The sequence below is a fragment of the Podarcis gaigeae genome, assembly GCF_964106915.1.
Source record: "Podarcis gaigeae genome assembly, chromosome: Z".
In the NCBI taxonomy this organism is placed as follows: domain Eukaryota; kingdom Metazoa; phylum Chordata; class Lepidosauria; order Squamata; family Lacertidae; genus Podarcis; species Podarcis gaigeae.
Window position 1 is genome coordinate 2,554,402 of NC_139691.1, and position 22,826 is coordinate 2,577,227.

At 45.5% G+C, this 22,826-nt stretch overlaps 1 protein-coding gene across 1 annotated transcript in view; it reads left to right on the forward strand.

Annotated features, from left to right (window-relative positions):
- Positions 1-22,826, forward strand: part of TTLL11 (tubulin tyrosine ligase like 11) — a 64,140-nt gene that overhangs the window by 20,483 nt on the left and 20,831 nt on the right. Inside the window, exons 3-6 of the mRNA XM_083721756.1 lie at positions 1,255-1,388; positions 7,231-7,806; positions 10,749-10,844; positions 13,968-14,086. Coding sequence (XP_083577882.1) covers positions 1,255-1,388; positions 7,231-7,806; positions 10,749-10,844; positions 13,968-14,086 — 925 coding nt within the window. The remainder of the gene's footprint in view (positions 1-1,254; positions 1,389-7,230; positions 7,807-10,748; positions 10,845-13,967; positions 14,087-22,826) is intronic.

A 22,826-nucleotide genomic window follows, 5' to 3' on the forward strand; every position in this document is an offset into this window, starting at 1 on the left:
ATCGGCATAACGTGCTCCTGAGTGCAGCTTTTTCTAAGAAGGTTTCTGCAGGTATCCTGGATAATGTGTTTGATGTGTTTGATGAGACTGATGAGTGTTGCCCCCCCCCAAAGCACACAGAGGCTGCTGTGTGAGCAACAGCTGCATTGGCACAGTCGTACCTTGGTTCTCAAACGCCTTGGTACTTGTATGTTTTGGCTCCCGAATGTTGAAAACCCGGAAGTAAATGTTCTGGTTTTCAAACATTTTTTGGAAGCCGAAGATCCGACGCGGCTTCCTCTTGAGTACAGGAAGCTCTTGCAGCCAATTGGACATCGCACCTTGGTTTATGAACTGTTTTGGGAGTCGAACCGACTTCCAGAACAGATTACGTTTGAGTACCAAGGTGCGACTGTAGCTGTACATCGCCTTTGCAGCCTTTGCAAAATAAAACAGAGGTCGCCATTTATTATCTTTTGATATTATCAAATAATCATTATCAATAACTATCAAAAGTTATTATTATAAGTAATGCAAGAGGTGGTTGAAGGTAGAAGGCTCTCCGTCCTTGTAAGCAGAAGTTGGATGGCTACCTGTCAGGGGATTCCTTAGCCGTGATTCCTGCATTGCTGGGGGTTGGGCTAGATGACCCCTGGGGTGCCTTCCACCTCTGCTCTGTCCTTCTCCGTTCTGCTTCCCTATAAAGCAGAGACAGGGAACGAGGTGCCTTCCAGATCCTGCTGGACTCCAAGTCCCATCATGCCCAGCCAGCGCTGGGGGATGATGGGAGTAGGAGTCCCGTGACTTATGGGGCCGGGTGCTGCTGAGAGCCTGGCTGTTCAGAGGCCTTATCCCACTGACTGCCAGCTGCAGGAGAGGGCGAAGGCTGTTGCCTCCTCCATGTCCTGCCAGGGGGGGCTTCCCCTGGGGGCCCCCAGTGTGGCCCCTGGGAGAAACTCTGATGCAGCCGGGCTCTTCTCACGACCATGGCACTATCTTGGGCAAGGTGTGAAAAGAGGGTGCAAGGCATTTCCCTCTGGTGCAGAAATGCTGCAGGTAGAAGGTCCAAAGCGCTCAAGAAACAAAACAAAACAAAACCACTTTCCTAAAAGAATGGGGCCAAGCTAACTAGAATAAATAAGTCTGTGGCCCAACAGAGGCTTTTGTGCTGCAACGGCCCTCATGCCTGACCACTGGGCATGCTGGCTGCAGGGAGCGCATTTGGAGGAGCACCCTTGTCCTAGACCCTTGCTCACAGCTGACCTTCTTCCTCAGGCATGACCGAAACGGTCCGGAAGATCCCCTTGAGCCTTGCCATGCGGATGATGCAGGAACTCTTCCCCGCCGAGTATGACTTCTATCCACGCTCCTGGATCCTGCCAGAGGAGTTCCCCATTTTTCTCTCAGAGGTGGGCTGTCCTCGCTAAGGTCTTTGAAATTTGAAAGAAGTTGGTATTTTAGCATCGCACTGCCCAGTTTGGAACTCTCTGCCTTTTGATACTAGGCAGGTGTCTTCGTTGTACTTCATTGTTCAGCGTTTGCCAAAAGCTTCCTTTTCCCCCAGCTTGCCTAGATATTTGTAATGCTGATGTTGTTGTTTTTTAGTTCATCACTGATTTTAATTCTTTAAAGTGTTTTAAATCATTGTTGTTAATTATTTTTATCGACAATTTTGTGGTTTTATCTTTTTCTGCGCCAGCCAGCCTGAGATTTTATTTTATGATCAAGCAGTGTGTACGTTCTTTGATTCCCCCCCTCTCCTGGTTTGCCCCGTGGAGGACCTTACGGTCTTCAAACAAAAACATCTTGGAGATCCCAGTCCACAGGGAAGTTAGGCTGGCCTCAACCAGAGCCAGGGCCTTTTCAGTACTGGCCCTGACTTGGTGGAACACTCTGTCACAAGAGACTAGGGCCCTGCGGGACTTGACATCTTTCCTCAGGGCCTGCAAGACAGAGCTGTTTCGCCTGGACTTTGGTTTGGACTCAGCCTGACCCTTATGTGTCCCCCCCTTATGGTTTTGATCCATGGGCTACTTTTAAAATGAGGCTGAATTTTAAATTGCATTTTAACCTGTATTTTAAATTGTTTTGTTGTTGTCATCCCCCACCTCATTAAATTTTACTGATGTTAGCAGCCCTGAGCCCAGCTCTGGCCAGGGAGGGCGGGGTATAAATTATTATTATTATTATTATTATTATTATTATTATTATTATTATTATTATTATTTTATTAAATTCAGCCCGCGGATGGTCTGGGAATCAGCGTGTTTTTACATGAGTAAAATGTGTGCTTTTATTTATAATGCATCTCTGGGTTATTTGTGGGGCGTAGGAATCCGTTCATTTCCCCCCTCCAAAATATAGTCCGCCCCCCCCCCACAAGGCCTGAGGGACAGTGGACTGGCCCCCTGCTGAAAAAGCTAGCTGACTCCTGTTCTACAGTATCCTCCCCACCTCCCTCACACCTGCCTTGGTAGAGGCTTTGATTTGCCTTTCTGGAAAAAAAATAGGCAGATGGCTGATAAAACACTGCTGCATATGGTCCTCCGTCTGTGTTTCAGGGGAAAGTACTTCTTTGTTACCAAACATGACATTTTACGCCACATTCCTTCCCCCCCCCCCCTTCTTTATATACTAATGCGGAGACAGTGTAATCAAACTCTGCCTGGAAGCTTCCTGGTGTGGAATATCCTGGGAACTATCCTTTGCTGGTAGTTTGATGGTGCAGCCCCACTTTCCACCCCACCCCTTAATAAAATAATGATTCTGGGTGATTCCCAAGAGCCCCCACCCCCACCCCAGTTAGCACCACTTTCTCAAATATCATGGAGAGAAGGGGTGGGGTAGGGGGGCCCCTGTGAAGAAAGTTTGCAGTTTTGGGGGCTTCTTAGTTTGTAGAAACGGTTAATGAGAGGCGACATGAGAGTAGTTTCCATGCGTGGGGTGGACAAAGCGGACAGAAATAATAATAATAATAATAATAATAATAATAATAATAATACAGTGGTACCTCTGGATGTGAACAGAATCCGTTCCGGAGCCCTGTTCGCATCCTGAAGCGAACGCAATCCACGTCTGCGCGTGTGCGGGTCGAGATTCGCCGCTTCTGCACATGCGCGTGATGTCATTTTGAGCTTCTGTGCATGCGCGAGCGGCAAAACCCAGAAGTAATGCGTTCTGTTACTTCTGGCTCGTGGTGGAGCGCAACCTGAAAATGGTCAACCTGAAGCAACTTTAACCTGAGGTGTGACTGTAATAATAATTTATTATTTATAACCCCCCCCCCCCAATCTGGCTGGGTTTCCCCAGCCACTCTGGGCGGCTTCCAACTGAATATTAAAAACAATACAGCGCCAGACATTAAAAACTTCCCTAAGCAGGGCTGCCTTCAGTCGCCTTTTAAAAGTAAAATAATTGAAAAAGGTTTTCCTTTCCTCTCGTAACACTGGAACTTATTGACTGCCGATGAAGCTGAATGTTGGGATATTAGGGGCAGAAGAAAGAAACTCCTTCACACGCACAGAGTTAAACTATTATGGCATTTGGTCCCACAGGAGGCACCTGTGGCTTTAAAAGAGCACTGGGCACATTCATGGAGGAGGCAGCTATTGTTGACTACCAGCCACAATGGCTATGCTTTGCCCGCAAGAAGCAGATCACTCGATTGTAGAAAAAACTTGAGAAGAGAATTACAAAAAATGATAAAAAGGTAGAGGTAAAGGACCCCTGACAGTTAAGTCCAGTTGCAGACAACTCTGAGGTTGCTGCACTCATGTCGCTTTACAGGCCGACGTTTGTCCGCAGACAGGTTTTCCAAGTCATGTGACCAGCATGACTAAACCGCTTCTGGTGCAGCTGAACACTGAAACCAGAGCAGCGCATGGAAACGCCGTTTACCTTCCTGCCAAAGCAGTACCTATTTATCTACTTGCACTGGTGTGCTTTCAAACTGCTAGGTGGGCAGGAGCTGGGACTGAGCAACGGGAGCTCACCCCGTCGCGGGGATTCGAACCGCAACCTTCTGATTGGCAAGCGCTAGGCTCAGTGGTTTAGATCACAGCGCCACCCTTACAAAAAAAGATAAAGCAGTGCAATTATCACTAAAAGATTTACGACCATAATTTAAAACATACAGAAAGTTTAGACGGCAGTAGAATAGATTCAAGCAGATTAAGACTCATACGAACTTTCTAAAATGTGGGTTGCGCTTGTCTAAATAAGAACGTCTTCAGCAGGCACCGAAAAGAATACAGGCAGGGAGTTCCAAAGTGTCAGTGCTGCCACACGAAATGATCAAGTTTTTACAGACGTGCTGTGGGCATTATTTGTCAGAGCCCATTCCCTCAGTTGAAGCGGTCAAGCGGGCAAGGCAGTCCCGTGTGTGAACTGGTCCAAAGTTAAGGGCTTTATATACTCACAGTGACACCTTAGACGCAACCTGGTTCTCATGTGCTTTTGGGGAATGTACCCTGTGACTGCTGAAGTAGCCTCAGGTTCCACACCCCCGGATATCGTTGCAGAAATGTGTAGTGGCACCCAGTATTCTAAGAGCGGCAGCAAATGCTGTTCCCTACAGTTGCCAGCATCCCATGAGTTGCAGTGCCATGCAGTGGATAAGAGTATCTGACTTGGTTTGGGAGACACCTTGGTTTAAAGCCATGCTCTCTGCCTTGAAGGTCACCTTGGGCCTGTCACTGTCTCTCTGCATGACTGTGGCGATCACACAGGGTCCCTGGACATTTCACCATCTATTGATCCCTGTGCCACCACTTTATTTCTTGCTGCCACCACCCAGGCCCCACCTGGTACAATACTGAGTCCAGTCAGGGTTAAATTGGAACAGAAACTTCTGTGTATTTATTGCAGTTTAACAAGCGTGTGGTTTCATAAACGGTATCAGTCAATGACATTCATGGGGTGCCTATCCAGACCTATAACTTCCACTACCTGCTCTCACTCACTAAACCACCTCTCAGATATTTACTTGTCTTCCTAACCCCTAACTGTTCCTGACTACCCACAGACTCTGTCCCAATTCACTCCCACTCCAACCAACCACTCAACAAACTCCTCCCAGAGCTGCTTTTATAGTCCCTCTGACTCCACCCCCTGGGTTCTGATTGGGTAACCTGTTTAACTATTTCACCTCCAGCACTCTCATATGTTAACGTCACAATGACCTACCCCACACGGTGGTTTTGAGGATAAAGTGGGGACGGGTGGAAGAGGCTGAAGCATATACACTCACTGGTTCCCTAGGTGGGAGTTAACTGCCTCCTAGGAGGCAGTGGGGTTACCTGCACGTACGTGTGTGTGTGCGCGCACGTGCGTGCGTGCGTGCTAAGAGGCAAGGGGGTGGCAGAGGGCGATTTAAGACTCCTGCTAAGTGACTTTAAACCAGACATTGGGAAAACGGTATCACTTCATCAAAACCCATCTGTTGCATTGAGAATTTACTGAACAGTGAAATAAGTTTCTAAAGGTGGTACGCAAGATTAAGCAACAAAGCTGGTATCACTGGACCCAGTTCATTAGTTTCATTGGCTTAATCAAACCAGATAGTTTTAATTGGATTTTGAATAAAAGTGCAATTGATTGTTTGAATTTTATAGTATTATTATCTTCCCCAGTGTGTTGTGCAAACTGCTGTTCAGAATAATGCTTTCTAACGAGTAGGGCAGCAGGCCCTAGGGACGAGTTCATGGAGCCAAGTGGGTGGGGGTCTGAGAAAGGTTTGGGAGCTACAGGTCACAGGCATGCTTTATGGGAACGAAGGAGGGGGCCTTCTCGGTGGTGGCTGCTCCCAGACTTTGGAACTCCCTCCCTAGAGAAACCTGACTGGCTCCCTACTTGCTGTCCTCCTTGTTCTAACAGGCTTTAGGGGGCTGAATGCTTTCAGTGAAAGGGCTGTTTGTTGGCATCTGTCTGTCTTGGGAGACAATGGAGTGCCCCTCGGGGGGTGAAGACAAACCTCTGTGTTAGCAGCACCAAAGTGACCTCCCTGAGCAGTATGGCTGGGCAGTGTGTGTGTGGAGGCCCAGGCTGGGCTGTCCATACAAAAAGGCCACCCCCTTGGCCTTGCTGATGTGGTTCAAAGGAGAGTGGATCAATACATTTGGCACCAGCTTGGCTGCAGGAGTTGATGGAAGGAGGCGTGCAAGGCGCCATCCAACCATCTTAGGGACTCCGCTCCGGATTTGTGTAGGCTTTACTCGTGAGCCCACAAGGCAGCAGAGGTTTAGGATCAGAGTTTTCTGTCTCCTAGATGGGCTACCTTCCCAGGTTGACAAGCTCCATCTGCCCCTTGGCTACTCTCACCTGGATTAGCCAGCCAGTTGAAGCCATTCCTGGGGTGTGTCCGCTGTCACAGCTTCTAGGAGCCGCAGGTGAGAGCTGAGAGCAGGGTGGGGACCGAAGGGGGACAAACTGCCCAGAAAGAACATGACATGTCCCCCACCAAAGGTACTACTTGTTGTGCGATTGTTCTTCATTGGACGGATGCCTTTCAGAATCCACCCCGCTCCAATTTTAAGGGAGCGACTTATATTTGGGTATTTTTTTTCCTCCTCCAGTTTTTTAAAGGTGCGGCTTATATTTGGGTGCGGCTTATGTTTGGGCCAATATGTTACACCCCTGGAATGTCAGCCCCGAGTAAGTTGTGGACTTGGTCAGGGAGAGAGGGTAGGTGGGTAGGTAAATTCTCCACCCCCATGTTGTGAGCTGTTCTTTTATCTGTAAGCTGCCTTGAATCCTTGCCGTGAAGAAAGGCTGGGTATGTATGTATGTATGTATGTATTGAATGAATGAAATAATCTATGCCAATCTAGGACAAAGACGTGGGTGGCATTGTGGGTTAAACTACAGAGCCGAGGACTTGCTGATCAGAAGGTTGGCGGTTTGAATCCCTGCGACGGGGTGAGCTCCTGTTGCTCAGTCCCTGCTCCTGCCAACCTAGCAGTTCGAAAGCATGTCACAGTGCAAGTAGATAAATAGGTACCGCTCTAGCGGGAAGGTAAATGGCGTTTCCGTGCGCTGCTCTGGTTTGCCAGAAGCAGCTTACGCATGCTGGCCACATGACCTGGAAGCTGTACGCCGGCTCCCTCTGCGGCCAATAAAGCGAGATGAGTGCCGCAACCCCAGAGTCGTCTGCGACTGGACCTAATGGTCAGGGGTCCCTTTACCTTTACCTAGGACAAAGAAGGGATAGGCAAAATGTAACAGACGTTCTTTTACCTTCTTGCTTCCTTTCAGGTCCAGATGATGAAAGAAACCAACCCCAGGTGGAAGCCCATATTCATTGTGAAACCTGACGGTGGTTGCCAGGGGGACGGAATCTACCTCATTAAAGAGCCCAGTGACATCCAGGTGGCGGGGAGCACTCCTTTGCGACCTGCGGTGGTCCAGGAGTACATGTCCAAGCCCTTTCTCATTGACAATCTGAAGTTTGACATCCGCCTTTACGTCCTGCTGAAGTCTCTGGACCCGCTGGAGATCTACATTGCCAAAAACGGGCTCTGCCGGTTCTGCACGGAGCCCTACCAGGAGCCGACCCACAAGAACCTCCACCAGGTCTTTATGCACCTGACCAACTACTCCCTCAACGTCCACAGCGGGAACTTTGTCCACTCAGACAGCGCCAACACGGGCAGCAAACAGACGTTCTCCAGCATCCTGAACAGGTTGTCCTCCAATGGAGTCAACATTGAGGAGCTCACGGATGAAATCATTTCCCTGGTCATCAAGACTGTTATTGCCATGGTCCCTAACTTGAAAGTTTACTACCAGTCGGATATTCCTGCTGGAAAACCAGGACCTTCTTGCTTCCAGGTGAGCCAAGACTTAGACTAGAGGGCATCTGAGGGTGCGTAAGAACATAAAAAATGACCTGCTGGACAGGCCCAAGGGTCCCCTGCCTAGTGTAGCTTCCTGTTCTCATGGTGACCAGCCATATGCCTCAATTGAGAAAGCTGCAAGTAGAATTCGAGCCCTCTCCCTTCCAATGGTTTCCAGCAACTGGCGTGCAGATCATGGCTGCCTCCAACTGTGGAGACAGAACATAGCTGTCATGACTAGTGGACATTGGTGGCCTTGCCTCCTCCATGAATTTGTCCGATCTCCTTTTAAAGCCAGCCGTGGTTTGTTCATTCATTTTCAGACTTGTTATTTTTATGCAGACAAGATATAAGAGCATAATCAATTGCCATGATTCAAATCAATACACCCTGTCCACAATCTACCCAGGGCACATGTTTAATGAAATAAGAACCTAAGATGAGCCTGGGGTCACGGCGTTTGGCATCTAGTCCAGAATCCATCTCTCTTTTGTGCATGCATGCACATACATGTGCAGGCAGAAGGTGGCCAGTTGGTTTTCACACTGTAAAATACCAGGAGAAATAAGAGGATGAGACTCTGAAGGGACTGGACCATGTGTGTTGCCTCTGAGCCACAGGTTGCCTACCTGTGATCTAAATGGTTCAGACCAGCCTCCCTGAGCATGGTGCCCTCCAGATGCACAGATGCACGAGGACTGGTTGTAGCATGAAACATCTGGTGGCGACAGCAGGATCAAACAAACCTTGCTGGCAGCTGCATTCCTCACCAAAGTTGCCCAGATTCCCCTTGGAGAAGTGCCATGGCTGGAAGGCATTCGAGAACAACTAGGGCCAGGAAAAGTTATTGGGGAGGGTCTTGCATATGTCCACCACTTCTGAGCTGCAGCCCCCCTCTCCTGGTGTGCTTGAGACAAGATTCAGAGTTGGGACTCCATCCCACACTCTTTTTAACCACCCTGTTTTTACTGTTAATATTGCAGTTCAATTTATTAATCGCTTTCTAAGCTGCTGTCTCAAGGTGATCCACACATAAGATCATTAAAAAGAGTTAAAAGAACAACAAATACATTTGAAACCCCAACCGGTGGACATCCATGGTAAAGAACCATTCACCCAGCTGGTACAGCCTGTTGGAACATAAGTGTCCTCCGCTGTTTTTAAGAAGGTTCAGATAGCGCTTGTCTGTTTGGTTGTAAGTTGTTTTGCGTTGCCTTGAGCAAGATAAAAGTGACTAAATGAATGAATGAAATAACAGTAATATATCAACAGGAACTCACCATTCCACAGGATAGGGGCAGCCACACTAAAAAGTGCTGCTCCAGGTTGCTGCATGGAGAGTTCCTCAGATCTTTGGAACTTGCAGGAGAGACTTTACTGCAGGCTGCAAGGATCTGTTGGGTGTATAAGGGATAAAGCAAGTAATCTGGCCCTGAGCTGTATAGGGAGTTATATGTCAGCACTAATACTTTGAACTCAGCCTGGTACTTCTCCAGTTCACAGACACAAGGGAACAGCAGTGGGTAAAGGCCGCCAGGAGGCTTGGACTGGGTTCCCTGCTTCCAAATTGTGGAAATCCACGCCAAGGTCATCAAGAGACTCTTCCTCCAGACACAAGGCTGTAGTCTTCTGACTCCCTCCCTCGCCCGGCTTGCTTAAATCAGAAAATACATTCATTTTCTCTTCTGTTTTCTTCTTGTTGTTTTTGCCAGCGAGGGTCAGGATGAGCTGAAATCTCAGTGTCTCCTCCTGACCTTTGCAAAATTGCAGTTCATGCCATCCTGACCAGAAGACAGCTGTGATTATCTGAGCAGGCTGTGTCATTAAAGCCGAGAGGAACTGCCACAGTGACCATTTTCCAATTAGTGTCTCGAAATCTGCAGTCAAAATACTGTACTGTGGAACCCGTCTCGGAGCAATCTCTCCCCCCGCTCCTTAGCTTCTCCTTCCACCAGGAAACCACCTTGTTGTAACCAACAAGGGTTAGCGGAGTCTGTAACCTGAAGCGTATGTAACCCGAAGTACCACTGTACAGCTATCTTATTTCATTTATTTATTTAACAAAATGTAGGAAGAAAGCAGTTTACTAAAATATATTACAGTGGTGCCCCGCAAGACGAACGCCTCGCAAGACGAAAAACCCGCTAGACGAAAGGGTTTTTCCGTTTTGGAGGCGCTTCGCAAAACGAATTTCCCTATGGGGTTGCTTCACAAAACGAAAAATCTTGCGTCCCCCGGCGGGTTTTTTTTGCTTTTTTCGCCCTTTTCCTAAGCTGCTAAGCCGCTTATCAGCTGTTCCGCTGATAAGCCGCTTAACAGCTGATCGCTGGAAGCCGCTTGACAGCTCTAGCATTAATCCGCTAAGCTGTCAATGGGCTTGCTTCGCAAGACGAAAAAACCGCTAGACGAAGAGAATCGCGGAACGGATTAATTTCGTCTAGCGAGGCACCACTGTACAAAAATAATCTTAAACCCACTTACTGCTTTCCATTGATACTATCCGAGATATATGTGTGTGTGTGTGTGTGTGTGTGTGTGTGTGTGTGTATTCTTTAAATGGTGCAAATCTGATAATTAACCATATTAGAGTATTTTTTCACATTATGCCAGAATTTCCTCAGTTGGCGCCGTCCTGGTGTTTTTAGGCTCCCAACACCTTCTACTTTGGGCTTAATGCTAATCCACAAACCATCATGGTTTGTTGCTCATGCTAAGAGAAGATTGAGGCAGGAACCACCTGCCCATTCGGGGGGAACCATTGTTAATTACGCGTGATGTGTGAAGGCAGCCATTTTATCCAGCAGAGGCAATGATTCTGTTTAGAGATTAACTGGTTGTTCTGGTTCTGGTTGGGTTGGTTCTGAAAATGCTTAATGTCCAGCATAAGGGAGTTTGGAAATGTCTTTTTTTAAAAAAGCTGTTGTCTCTTGTCTCAAGATTTTAGGGTTTGACATTCTTCTGATGAAAAACCTGAAGCCGATATTGATGGAAGTCAATGCGAACCCCAGCATGAGAACTGAACATGAGAAAGAGGTGAGTCCTTCAGCCTCAGCCAGGCTACTTTAGACTCTCTTTTTCTGAAAGGGTGACACCTCGCTTCCTTCCTCAAAATAATAATAATAATAATAATAATAATAATAATAATAATTATTATTATTATTATTATTATTTATTTATACCGTGCCCTCCCCAGCCAAGACTGGGTTCAGGGCGGCTAACACCAGGTAAAAACAATTGATTAAAATACAACTTAAAAACAAGATTAAGTACAACATTAATTAAGTGCTCCTTTCAGTAGAAACTCAAATCAACTGGGAGAGGCAGACCTGTAAGTACGATAACAATAACAATAACAATAAAATTTATTTATACCCCGCCCTCCCCTGCCAGGGCTGGGCTTAAGGCGGCTAACACTGAATATAAATTACCAGTTAATTAAAATACAGCTTAAAATACGGCTTAAAATGCAGCCTCATTTTAGTAGTAGCCCATAAATCAAGACCATAAAGGGAAGAAACATCAGATATTCACCCAAGCCAGCTATCCATGCTGCTCCTACATGGGCCAGCAAAAAAGCCAAGGGAAAATTTATATACCAAATCAATCAATCAATCTTTATTACGGCCCAGAGACCCACAAATTGTTACAAAGCAATGCACAATTCATACAGCCTACCTCCAGGTTAAACAAGCATTTTGTTCAAAAGATAGGGATCATTGGTTCTTGCAACCTCCGATAAAAGCTTTGCCACTGCTAATGTTCTAGCGTTTGTCCAGTCTTCCAATAGGAACCTGACATAGTGAGCCTCTGATTTTCCCAGGAAAGGTACCAGCAAGGGTAATATCAGTTCAGCCCTAGCTTGCTCATATTTTGCACAGTGCAGCATTTTGTTGGTTTTAAATATTCCTGCGCTTCCATATAACCAGTGGAGCCACTCACTGTAAAACCATGCCATAAAATAAAATTTCAAAACCATTTGCAGGAAGAGAGGTAAGAGCAGATTGGAGGCAGCAGCTTTTAAAAACTTTTAAAAGCCCGGAGAATATAAATTCCTTTTTTTTATAGAATATTTATTAAGGTTTTTAATAATAATACAGTAAAGAAAAAAAGAATAAAAAATAGTAACAAAAATACAGAAGTAAAAATAATTAAAAAGAAAAAAAACATGCAGATTTTCCATTTCTCATTTTCCTTTAACATGTTTCCCGGACCTCCTCATACCTCCCTTTTTTGTATTCCAATTCAAATTGTTAGTTCAGCAAATCCTTGCCATTAAGTTTTAACCTATTTCTAAGCCTATTTCTCATATTCCCTTAAAACATTACAGCTGGAAACCACTTAATTTCTATCCAACATCATTCTAACATTCATTAATTTTGCAGTATTTCTGTAGTCTTTAAATTTCTTCCAATTTTCTTCCGCCGACTCTTCTCCCTGGTCTCGGATTCTGCCAGTCATTTCTGCCAGTCCCATATAGTCCATCACCTTCATCTGCCATTCTTCCAGAGTGGGTAGATCTTGTGTCTTCCAGTACTTTGCAATAAGTATTCTTGCTGCTGTTGTAGCATACATAAAGAAAGTTCTATCCTTCTTTGGCACCAATTGGCCGACCATGCCCAGGAGAAAGGCCTCTGGTTTCTTCAGGAAGGTATATTTAAATACCTTTTTCATTTCATTGTAAATCATCTCCCAGAAAGCCTTAATCCTTGGGCACGTCCACCAAAGGTGAAAGAATGTACCTTCATTTTCTTTACATTTCCAACATTTATTGTCGGGCAAATGATAGATTTTTGCAAGCTTGACTGGGGTCATGTACCACCTGTAAATCATTTTCATAATATTCTCTCTTAAGGCATTACATGCCGTAAACTTCATACCTGTGGTCCATAACTGTTCCCAGTCAGCAAACATTATATTATGTCCAACATCTTGTGCCCGGAGAATATAAATTCCTCAAACAATAAATATCCATCCTCTATGGCTTTTGCTTCTGTCTTCCTTCCCCATCATTCTTTTTTTAAAATAAATAAATAAATTGTAACCTCATTGGGACACTGGTGTGCAGCTATACTGATCAGAATATAGAACATTTGGGGATTTACTACTGTTAATGTTGGGATTCCTGCTAACTTTGCATCATTTTGAAGTGGTTCAAGGTCTGCTGGATGAAGTCCCACATGTTAAATGCAAACAGTTCCGTGTGCTGTCTCTGGAAAGCTAGCGATGCTTGCGCAAGATCTTGGGTGGTTCTGCGAGATCTTGCAAGTGTATCCCAGAACTGGGCCTTGTCTCCCCAGCAAGGCAGAGAGCTTGAAATCTCTTTTGGTGCCAGGGAAACCCAGCGTGAAAATAACTTTGAAGCTCACTGCCTTGCTTGCAGAATTTCAGCCGGCCAGCCAGCCGGCCTTCAACTGCATATGGTTGAATTCCCACAAGTTTTAAATGCAATCATATTGTACTGCCTGCCCCAGCCCTCCCACTGTGCTCCTAGTAAGGAAGAAAATGGCCAGAGTGCAATCTATACAGGCTGTAACCAGCCAGGAAAGTGGTTGAATAGATCTAGTACAATGGATCAGCTACACCCAGGGAAATTATTCACCTATTGCATAAAAGGTTGGATTTTTCTGGGCTCTGCAAAACACCACACACACACACCATAGCTGTCAACTTTTCCCTTTTCTTGCGAGGAATCCTATTTGGAATAAGGGAATTTCCCTTAAAAAATGGGAAATGTTGACAGCTATGACACACACACACACACACACACACACACGATGCTGAACAGGAGAAATAAGAGACAAGCAGCTTTTGCTCACAGTTGTGCAGAAGCTCCATAAAAGTGTATGAACAAAGCATGCCTGTTCCCAGCACAGAAGTAGCCTAAGAATGTCTAATACATAGCAGTGAGTGCGCCTCTGTTGTGTGTTTGTTTTTGTAGGCTGGGAGCAAAGCAACACTGTAGACCGTGGTTGGGGAAACTCTGGCCCTCCAGAAGCTATTGGACTCCAGTTCCCATCAGCCTCAGCCTGTTGCATGGCCATTAGGTCAGGGATGAAGGAAGTTGTAGTCCATGAGCATCTGGGAATCCACAGGTTTCCCCATACCCGATATAGGGAGAATTTTGTCATTCATCAGTGTACTCTATTTGAACCCAAGGTTTCTCCGGGAGTCATTGAGTACATCCGAAGCCCTGTAGATGAAGCAGTCAAAGTCTCTGTCATCCGGGACACCCTTCGGTTAGTGGACCCACGCAAGAAAAGGAAGGAAAAGACACTGTAAGTGTGTATTGATTTTGTGTCCGTTACCAGATGTATGTCTGTTATTCGCAGAAGGGAGTTGCTTTCTCATATTAGAGTTCAGTGACCAGGCAGTCAAAATTCTGCATCAAGAGCAGCTGGATTCTGCAACCTGCACAAATGACCTTCTCTGTAACCTTTGCTGCTTTGCATAACACATCCCAGTTCCGATTTTAGCAGGCCTTGCACACTGACTTTCAAGCATATCTCTGCAATCCTAATGGCTAGTAATTTTTAATGGAAACATGAGATTCATTGGGAGTCTGCAGACACCTCCAGTTCTGTTGCCCCCTTCCTCCACGCTAGTGTCCCCTAAGGTGTGACATACATACCATAGCTGTCAACCATCCCCTATTTGGCAGGAAAGTCCCTTATCCCAGCGTCGTGTCCTGCTGCTGTCCCTTATTGATGATGTCCCTTAAATTTCCTGGGTTTCAAAGGAAGCAGCTCCTTCCCTCCCTCCCTGCCGGCCAGGGAGGAGGGAGGCTCCAACTGTGTTGCTTGGTTGCGTTGCTCACCCAATAAGGCGTCTAAGAACGACTGGGGGTGGAGCTTGCATGCCTTGTGCCGATCAAATCGGCCGCGTTGCCTGGGAACTCACCTTTGCTCAGCGCTTCCCAGCGGAGAGGTGACGGTGGTTTTCCTTGCTGCATCCCCTTTGCTGGGTTGCTGCGCTGTGAGAACCACCACTTGAGGCTTCGTTTGGCTGCTGGCTGGGCTTTCTGCCTTTGGCTTGGGGGGTTCAGAAGTTGAACATACCTGTGCTCTGAAAATCCCTTATTTTGGCTGCTGATCCCTTATTTTCTAGGCTGCTGGTCCCTTATTTTCAAATCCTTAAGTTGACAGCTGTGATACATACAAAGCTACTATACATATTATTGCCATGAGCTTTACGTGGGGCTTCAATTGGTCTTAAATGCAGCAGCCAGGTTGCTCACTGGGGCAAGGTGGTTTGAGCATATTACACCAATCCTGCCCCAACTGCACTGTCTGACAGTTTTTGGGCCCAATTCAAAGTTTTGACCTATAAAACCTTAAACAGCTGAGGACTGCGGTACCTCAAGGACTACCTTTGTGTGCATCTTCCATGAGAGGTCCTGAGGGTGGCAACATGAGAAGGGGCCTTTTCTGGGGTGGCTCCATGTTTGTGGAATTTCTCGCCCCAGCGAGGCTTGTCTGGAGCCTTCACTACATACCTTGAGGTGCCAGGAAAAAACAGCTCTATAACTAGGCCTATGGCCTTTAACTACCTGTGGCTTTGAGAAGTGGGTGGGATGTTTTAAATGCATTTTTTTCTCTCTCTCTCTGCCTGCCTTGGTCTTGATATATCTATGTGGGGTTGTTTTCACAAGTCATTTCCAAGCACAATTCAAAGTGTTGGTGCTGACCTTTAAAGCCCTAAACGGCCTCGGCCCAGTATACCTGAAGGAGCGTCTCCACCCCCATCATTCTGCCTGGACGCTGAGGTCCAGCGCCAAGGGCCTTCTGGCGGTTCCCTCATTGCGAGAAGCAAAGCTACAGGGAACCAGGCAGAGGGCCTTCGCGGTGGTGGCGCCCATCCTGTGGAACGCCCTTCCAGCAGATGTCAAAGCGATAAACAACTACCTGACATTCAGAAGACATCTTAAGGCAGCCCTGTTCAGGGAAGTTTTTAATGTGTGATATTTTACTGTATTTTTGGTTTCTATGGAAGCCGCCCAGAGTGGCTGGGGAGGCCCAGCCAGATGGGCGGGGTATAAATAATAAATTATTATTATTATTATTATTTGGGCAAGATACAGCGACTAACAATGAATAATAATAATAATAATAGCAGCACCTGCTTTTCAGAATGTACCGTTATGTTGTTGCTTGGGAGAAAAGGGATAGGCGAAGGGGATGGTTCCTTCTTTAACCCTCTATTGAAACGTTTGGCGGAATGAACTCTTATCTGCCACAGCAGCAGCCTTCCTTTGGTCACAATATTGAAATGGCTGTATGGGAGAAGGTGTAGAATGTTGGTTTGAAATTCACAGCATGTTATACACTGAAAGAAAATTATTTGAAAAGGATGTACAGGTGGTATTTATCTCCTAGCAGACATGCTAAGATGTATAAATCAAAATCAAATTTGTGCTGGAAATATAAAGAAAAGGAAGATACTTTCTACCATATGCGGTGGTCCTGTAAGAGAACAAAAGCTTTCTGAGAAATTGTTTATAATGAATGGAAGAAAGTGTTTAAAATAACTTTTAGTAAAAAACTAGAAACTTTTCTTTTAAGGATAGTAAAGAAACAACAACAACAACAACAAAAATTGAATTTTTATTCAATACACTATACCCAGAAGTCTCAGGGAGATTCACAGAACAAAATCAAAACATAAAACCACAAAATATATAATCAAAATAAAAATAACAACCCAATAACTCCCCCCAAAAACCCACATTTTAATTTCTGAAGAAGCTTGGAAATTTGTTTATGAATGCTGCAACCATAGCCCAAATTGTATTTGCCCAGAGATGGAAAGAGGAAGCTACTCCAGCCAAGGAAGAGTGCCTGATTAAATTGATGGATTATACTGAAATGGCAAAATTAACGAGTGCAAAGAAACTAAAAGGAGAAAAATATTAAGGAGTTTAGAATATTTGTGGAATATGTGAAAAATCGTGGTATGCAACTGAGTGCATTGGTAGGGTCAACTTAAGTCAAGCCGTTAAAAGTATTCTCAAGATTAATTGTAGAATTATAAAAAAATGGATTAAAGTGGAAAATGCATGGTTAAAAATTTAAATAAGAGAAGAAACCATAAAAGTGGGGGAGGTGAAATCTGATACGTATTTGTAATGGAAGTATGAGATGGTAAGATCTATATCTGTAAAATCTTGAAAAATTGAAAACAAAACTTACATTAAAGGGCTGCAAATGGCCAGCTCTTTAGATTATTATTTTTTTAAGCATCAGTTTTGCTGTAGAGATTGTTTTGCGGTCCTGCTCCCCTCCTTCCTTGCCTCTCCTTCCACCCATGATACATTTTCATTATACTCGCTCCAGCTAATATTAGAATCAAGAGTCTTTAGTAATTTGCACTTTCTTTTCTACATATTTCTGACTCTTGAAATCCCACAGCAACAGATTTGCATACCCATTCAGTTTGAAGGCCTGACGGCAGGCTGGTGAGGAATTGCTCCTCTCATCCTGGCTAAAATGTGTGAAAATTGCATGTAGACATTACTCCCCTGCTTGGGGCAGGGTGGGGGGAATAAACTCAGCAGCCCTTGTGAAATCCTCAGCAATTCAGAGGCGAGCAGGCACAAAACTGTCTTGGGTAGAACTCAACAGACCATACAAAGTGAAATGTCATCCTTCCAGAAATAGCTGCCAAGAGAAGAATCTCTCTTTCCGGGTGCCCTGCTAAGACAAATTGGTTGCAGGCCAATTACCGTGTATATTTCATGCTGGTGCAGCAAAGCCCACCCAAGCTTGCAGCTTGCCCCCCAGTATCAAGCACACGTATGAAGAGCCCTGCTGGGTCAAAGTCTAGCATCTCATCTCCCACCATGCCCAGCCAGATACCTCTTCGGAAGCCCACAAGCAGGGCATGAGTTCAAGAGCTGCCCCCGTCTGTCCTCCTTAGTGTTAAGGACATAAGCAGAGGTTGCTGGATCAGGCCAGTGGCTTGTCTAATCCAGCCCCTTGTTTTCTCAGTGGCCAACCAGATGCCTCTTCTGGGAAGCTCGCAGGCATGGCATGAGCCACAGGATTACTCAGCACCCCACCCTCCACTGTGATAAGAATTTTAAGGTCTTAAAAAGGTAAAGGGACCCCTGACCATTAGGTCCAGTCGTGGCCGACTCTGGGGTTGCGGCACTCATCTCGCTCTATAGGCCGAGGGAGCTGGCATTTATCCACAGATAGTTTTTCCAGGTCATGTGGCCAGCATGACTAAGCCGCTTCTGGCGAACCAGACCAGCGCACGGAAACTCCGTTTACCTTCCTGCCAGAGCGGTACCTATTTATCTACTTGCACTTTGACGTGCTTTTGAATTGCTAGGTGGGCAGGATTTAAGGTCTTAGATATGTAATAAATGTTCATAAATGCACCAAGCAAACACGTACATAAATATATAAACCACATGTCTGAAAACCCCATAGAAAAAAAGTCCTGAACAAATTGACCTCAATTATTTCTCTGCAAAGTCAAAGTGGGAAACCTCCCTATTGTCCTTTTCCTTCACAAATCCTGTCCTAAGGGCACATTTAAGATATGAATAGGGTGTGGGCCTGTGACCTGACCCAGGAACTAAGTATTTATCACTACAAAAGACTGGCCAGGCTCCCCAGGCAATCCAATCTAGGAAGCAGGGTATCCAATCAAGTAACCTGCCAGACAGTAGAAAAACAACATTCAAATTTCTGTTTTAGACCACCTTTTCTGTGATGTAGGTATCTAGGGGGTGGTCTTGAGTTCCACGCCTTCTGTGATGTATGTATAATGTATGGAGGGGTGATCTTGAGCTCCAGGGCAGGGAATTTAAAATGTCTATATAAGGCCTTGTGCACCATTGTTCTGGGTTCCTCCTCCTCTCTCCTGCAGGTGAGGGGAGCACCCTGTTGCAACAGATCAATAAAGATCAGGCTTACTAGCTGCTTTGCTTCTCAATATTCTCTGGTTGGACTCTGTTATTTTCTCCTACCGATAGGGAACCTACGTAAGGACTCTATATGGGCTCTTGGGTACCCCATAAGGGGAAAAGGGCAGATTTTTGTTAACACCACCACCCAGGTGGCTTCCAGCAGCTGCCATCCGGAAGCTTTCCTGCCTCTGACTTCTGAAGATAGAATGTAGTCACTGACAGCCTTCTCCATGCATTTGTCTACTCCGCATTTGAAGCCATCCATGTTGCTGGCCACCACTGCCTCCTGTTGGAGTGGGTTCCACACTATGTGCTGTGCGAAGAAGGACTTCCTTCCTTTTATCTGTGCTGAATCTTCCAGCACTGTTTCATTGGTGGTCCATGAGTTCCACTGTGGTGAGAGAGGGATAAAATACAGGAAAGGTGAGTACAGGTTAGGTCAGAAAGGACAGTCTAGCAAACTTGGAGGTTCTTCTCTCGATCTTCCCCAGGACAAGATGAGTTGCATCTCAACACTTCCAGCATAAAATCCTGTTGTAGTGTTTCTTTGACCAAAATCTCCTGCCCTGCCCTGCCCTGCCCCCCCAACTGATTTTTCTCTTCTGGGGAATAGATACGGGTTTTAGATTCTGTTTTCCTTGATCTAATAAAGTCCTGTGGCCTGTGTTGACATTGTAGGCAGTTGATACGCCACTATCCAGTAGGTGAAGCTATCTGTGTGTGGATAGATTTGATTTGCCACTAATTGGCTCCTCAATTAAAACCAATGAAGCATCCGAATGAAAGTAAGGATTTTAAAGATACCACCCTAAAGCTTTTCACAGTCGTGAGAAATTAATGGCTCAGAGAAATTCTGATGCCCTTTATAGAAGCTGCATATTGTTCCCTAGCGATGTTTATCTTTTACATTGAGTTAATAATGCCCTGCTTTGATCTCTCTCTCCCCCCAATTGCACCATGCATCTCAATTCTCTCTGAAAGTGCTTCCAGATCTGTCAGGAGCTGCAGTGTGATTTATTTTTGGATCACCAATAAGGGATATAGGAATGAGAACTCGTGCGGAGAAAGTGAATAGGAATTCCCCCCTCCCCCTTGCATAATAGTAGGACTCTAGGTTATCTGACTAGCTGAATGTTGGAAGGTGTAGGGAAGGTAAGCTGTGGAATTCAGGATATAGCGATGGGTCACCAACCTGGACACCTGTGTCGTAAACAAAATCTGCCCTTTCCCCCTTATGGGGTACCCAAGAGCCCATATACAGTCCTTACATAGGTTCCCTATCGGTAGGAGAAAATAACAGAGTCCAACCAGAGAATATTGAGAAGCAAAGCAGCTAGTAAGCCTGATCTTTATTGATCTGTTGCAACAGGGTGCTCCCCTCACACGCAGGGGAGAGGAGGAGGAACCCAGAACAATGGTGCGCAAGGCCTTATATAGGCATTTTAAATTCCCCGTCCTGGAGCTCAAGACCACCCCTCCATACATCATACATACATCACAGAAGGGGTGGAGCTCAAGACCCGACCCCCCCCCCCCGTACATCATACCTACAGCACAGAAAGGGCAGTCTAAAACAGAAATCTGAGTGCTTTGTTTACCTCCTGTCTGCCAGGTTACCTGTTTAATGGTCACTTGATTGGATTGCCTGGGGAGCCTTGCCAGTCTTTTGTAATGATAAATACTTAGTTCCTGAGCCAGGTCACAAGCTTACACTCTATTCATATCTTAAATGTGCCCTTAAGACAGGATTTGTGAAGGAAAAGCTTTTCCATTTTCCTCTGACCTTGCAGAGAAAACCTTTGCTCAGTTTGGGAATCAAAATGGTCTTAGGTCGGTCTTCCTGTGCTGATCTATGTATGTGCTTGGTTGGTACACTTATGAACATTGAACAGATATCTAAGACCTCAAAATTCCTCTAACACACTCCACCATCCCAGGGAAAGATGTGAGATTTTCCCTTCCGATTGAGAAAGCGTCCACTCTCCTGAAAACTCTGTTCCTTCCTGCCATGTGGGTGAGCAATGGGTGGAGTCGCCAGCTCTGCAGGCGCAGCAAACTACCAAATTAAAACATTGCAAAAGTCGGATTTAATTGCTGGCGGTTTATTTGGAAGGTGTCTGGCGTGCGCGTACACAGAGGAGAATATGATGCTTCAAGTTAGATTTCTGAGGCTTAAACTGGGGAGGGGGCTTTTCACCCTTTCCTTCCTTTTTTTTTTTTTTGCCACCAGGTATTCTGCCTGCCTGCCTGGTGTTTAATTGGAAGCTGCGTGTATCACTTTTGCCTGCATACGCTCCAAACAGCTTTTGAAGTGCCTTCCCCCGTCTTCCCAGGCTCTTTCCCTTCAGCACTAATGATTCTGCTTCCCTGTCGCGTCAAAAGGAAATATTTGAGTCTTGCTTTATTAGTGCTAATTAGCCCAGAGAAAAATGGGGAGAGGCTTTTTCTTCTTCTTTTTCTGTACGAATAATAATAAGAGTAGCTCCTTTGGCCATCCATTTCTGTCACTAAAAATGTTGCACTTCCCTTTTTTTTATTCCACAAGACTTGTGATGAGCGTTTGGAAGTTCCTTGAGTAAGTTTGGAGGCAGTGGGGAGACATATATCAAGGTTGTGGACCCACAGGCCAAATGGGATCTCCTTGTAGCTTCACACTGGGCAGAATAAAGTGTTCCTCCTTCTCCTCCTCCTCTCACAATGCTAGATCTGAAGCTGAATGTTGGAAGTTTCAGGACAGGTAACAGAAAGTCCTTCTTTGTGCAGTGCATAGTTAAACTGTGGAACTCACTTCCACAGGAGGCAGTGATAGCTGCAACCTCCCCTCATCCACTGCCCTATCCTGGTTCTGGTTCACTTTGATATTTGGTCTATGCCTCAGATAGCTTTTAAAGAATTGTTTAATAAATGATAATAATAAAACTTTATTTATATCCCGCCCTCCCCAGCCGAGTAGGCTCAGAGCGGTGAACAACAATAAAAGCAACACAGTTCACATAAAATCACAATCAATCAATTGAAATGCATTCTAAAATCAATTCATTCCAAAATCAATTCAAAATCAAATTAATGGCAACCATTGCGCTAGAGTTCTTTTTCTTTCTTTTTTCTTAAATATTTTCTTGATTTACAAAATGTTTGCAATGTCTCTCTCTCGTATTTTCCCCCCAATGTAACATTTTTATTGTTATGTACTGAAGTTCTCACCCTGGGCCAGCAGTGGGATACTGTAGATAGTTTTCACTCAGGTCCGCCTATGCAAATAAGGAATTGAAAGTGACGTTCAGTGATTGGATAGTTACAGAAAGTTGTTACTCTTGCTTTGTAGTTGAGCTCTATATAAGCAGGCTGGCTGAACCTTTCAGTTCAGTTCTGTTCTGTTCTGGCCTGTGAATAAACAAGAGCTGTCTGAAGAATCGCTGTGGCGTCTGATATGTTCACCCACAACTTAACATTTACAAATCAGTTTCATTTGTTGAGGTGTGGGGGGGCTAGAGTTCTTTGAGGATGACCGAAGGAGGGGGTCAGACTGTGCTTTGGCCAAAGGCCTGGTGGGACAGCTCTCTCTTGCAGGCCCTGCGGAAAGATGTGGTTTATCAATGCCTGCCAGCTATGATGGTGAATTAGAACCTCCATTGTCGGAAGCAATCTACCTCTAAGTAGCAATTGCTTGGAGGCAAAGAGCGATGGTGGCTCCTGCCGGCATCTACCTGCTAGATGTAGCTGGCTCATTGCCGTTAGAAATAAGGTGCTGGATTAGATCAGCACTGGGTTTCCTTTGGCAAGGCTTTTCCTTGGCCTCAGCAGAGGAATATCTTGGAATCAGAATTTGTGCTGGGAATGTAGCCTTGTTCCATTTGCCTCTGGAGCCTGTTTGATTAGAAAAGTATTCTGCGCAGAGGGGGAGAAGCCCCCGCCTCCATGTCTCCTCCTGCAAATCCCGCCCTCTCCTGCAAATTCTGCCTTCATCTCTTTTCACAGCAAGAAACGCTCAAAGGAGGAAGAATAAACGAGTAGTGGATGTTTCTTCTGCATTAAGGGGAGGCTTCCCCTCCCCACCCCCCACCCCATTTACACAGTTAAGGCGATAATGCTGTCCCTGCCTC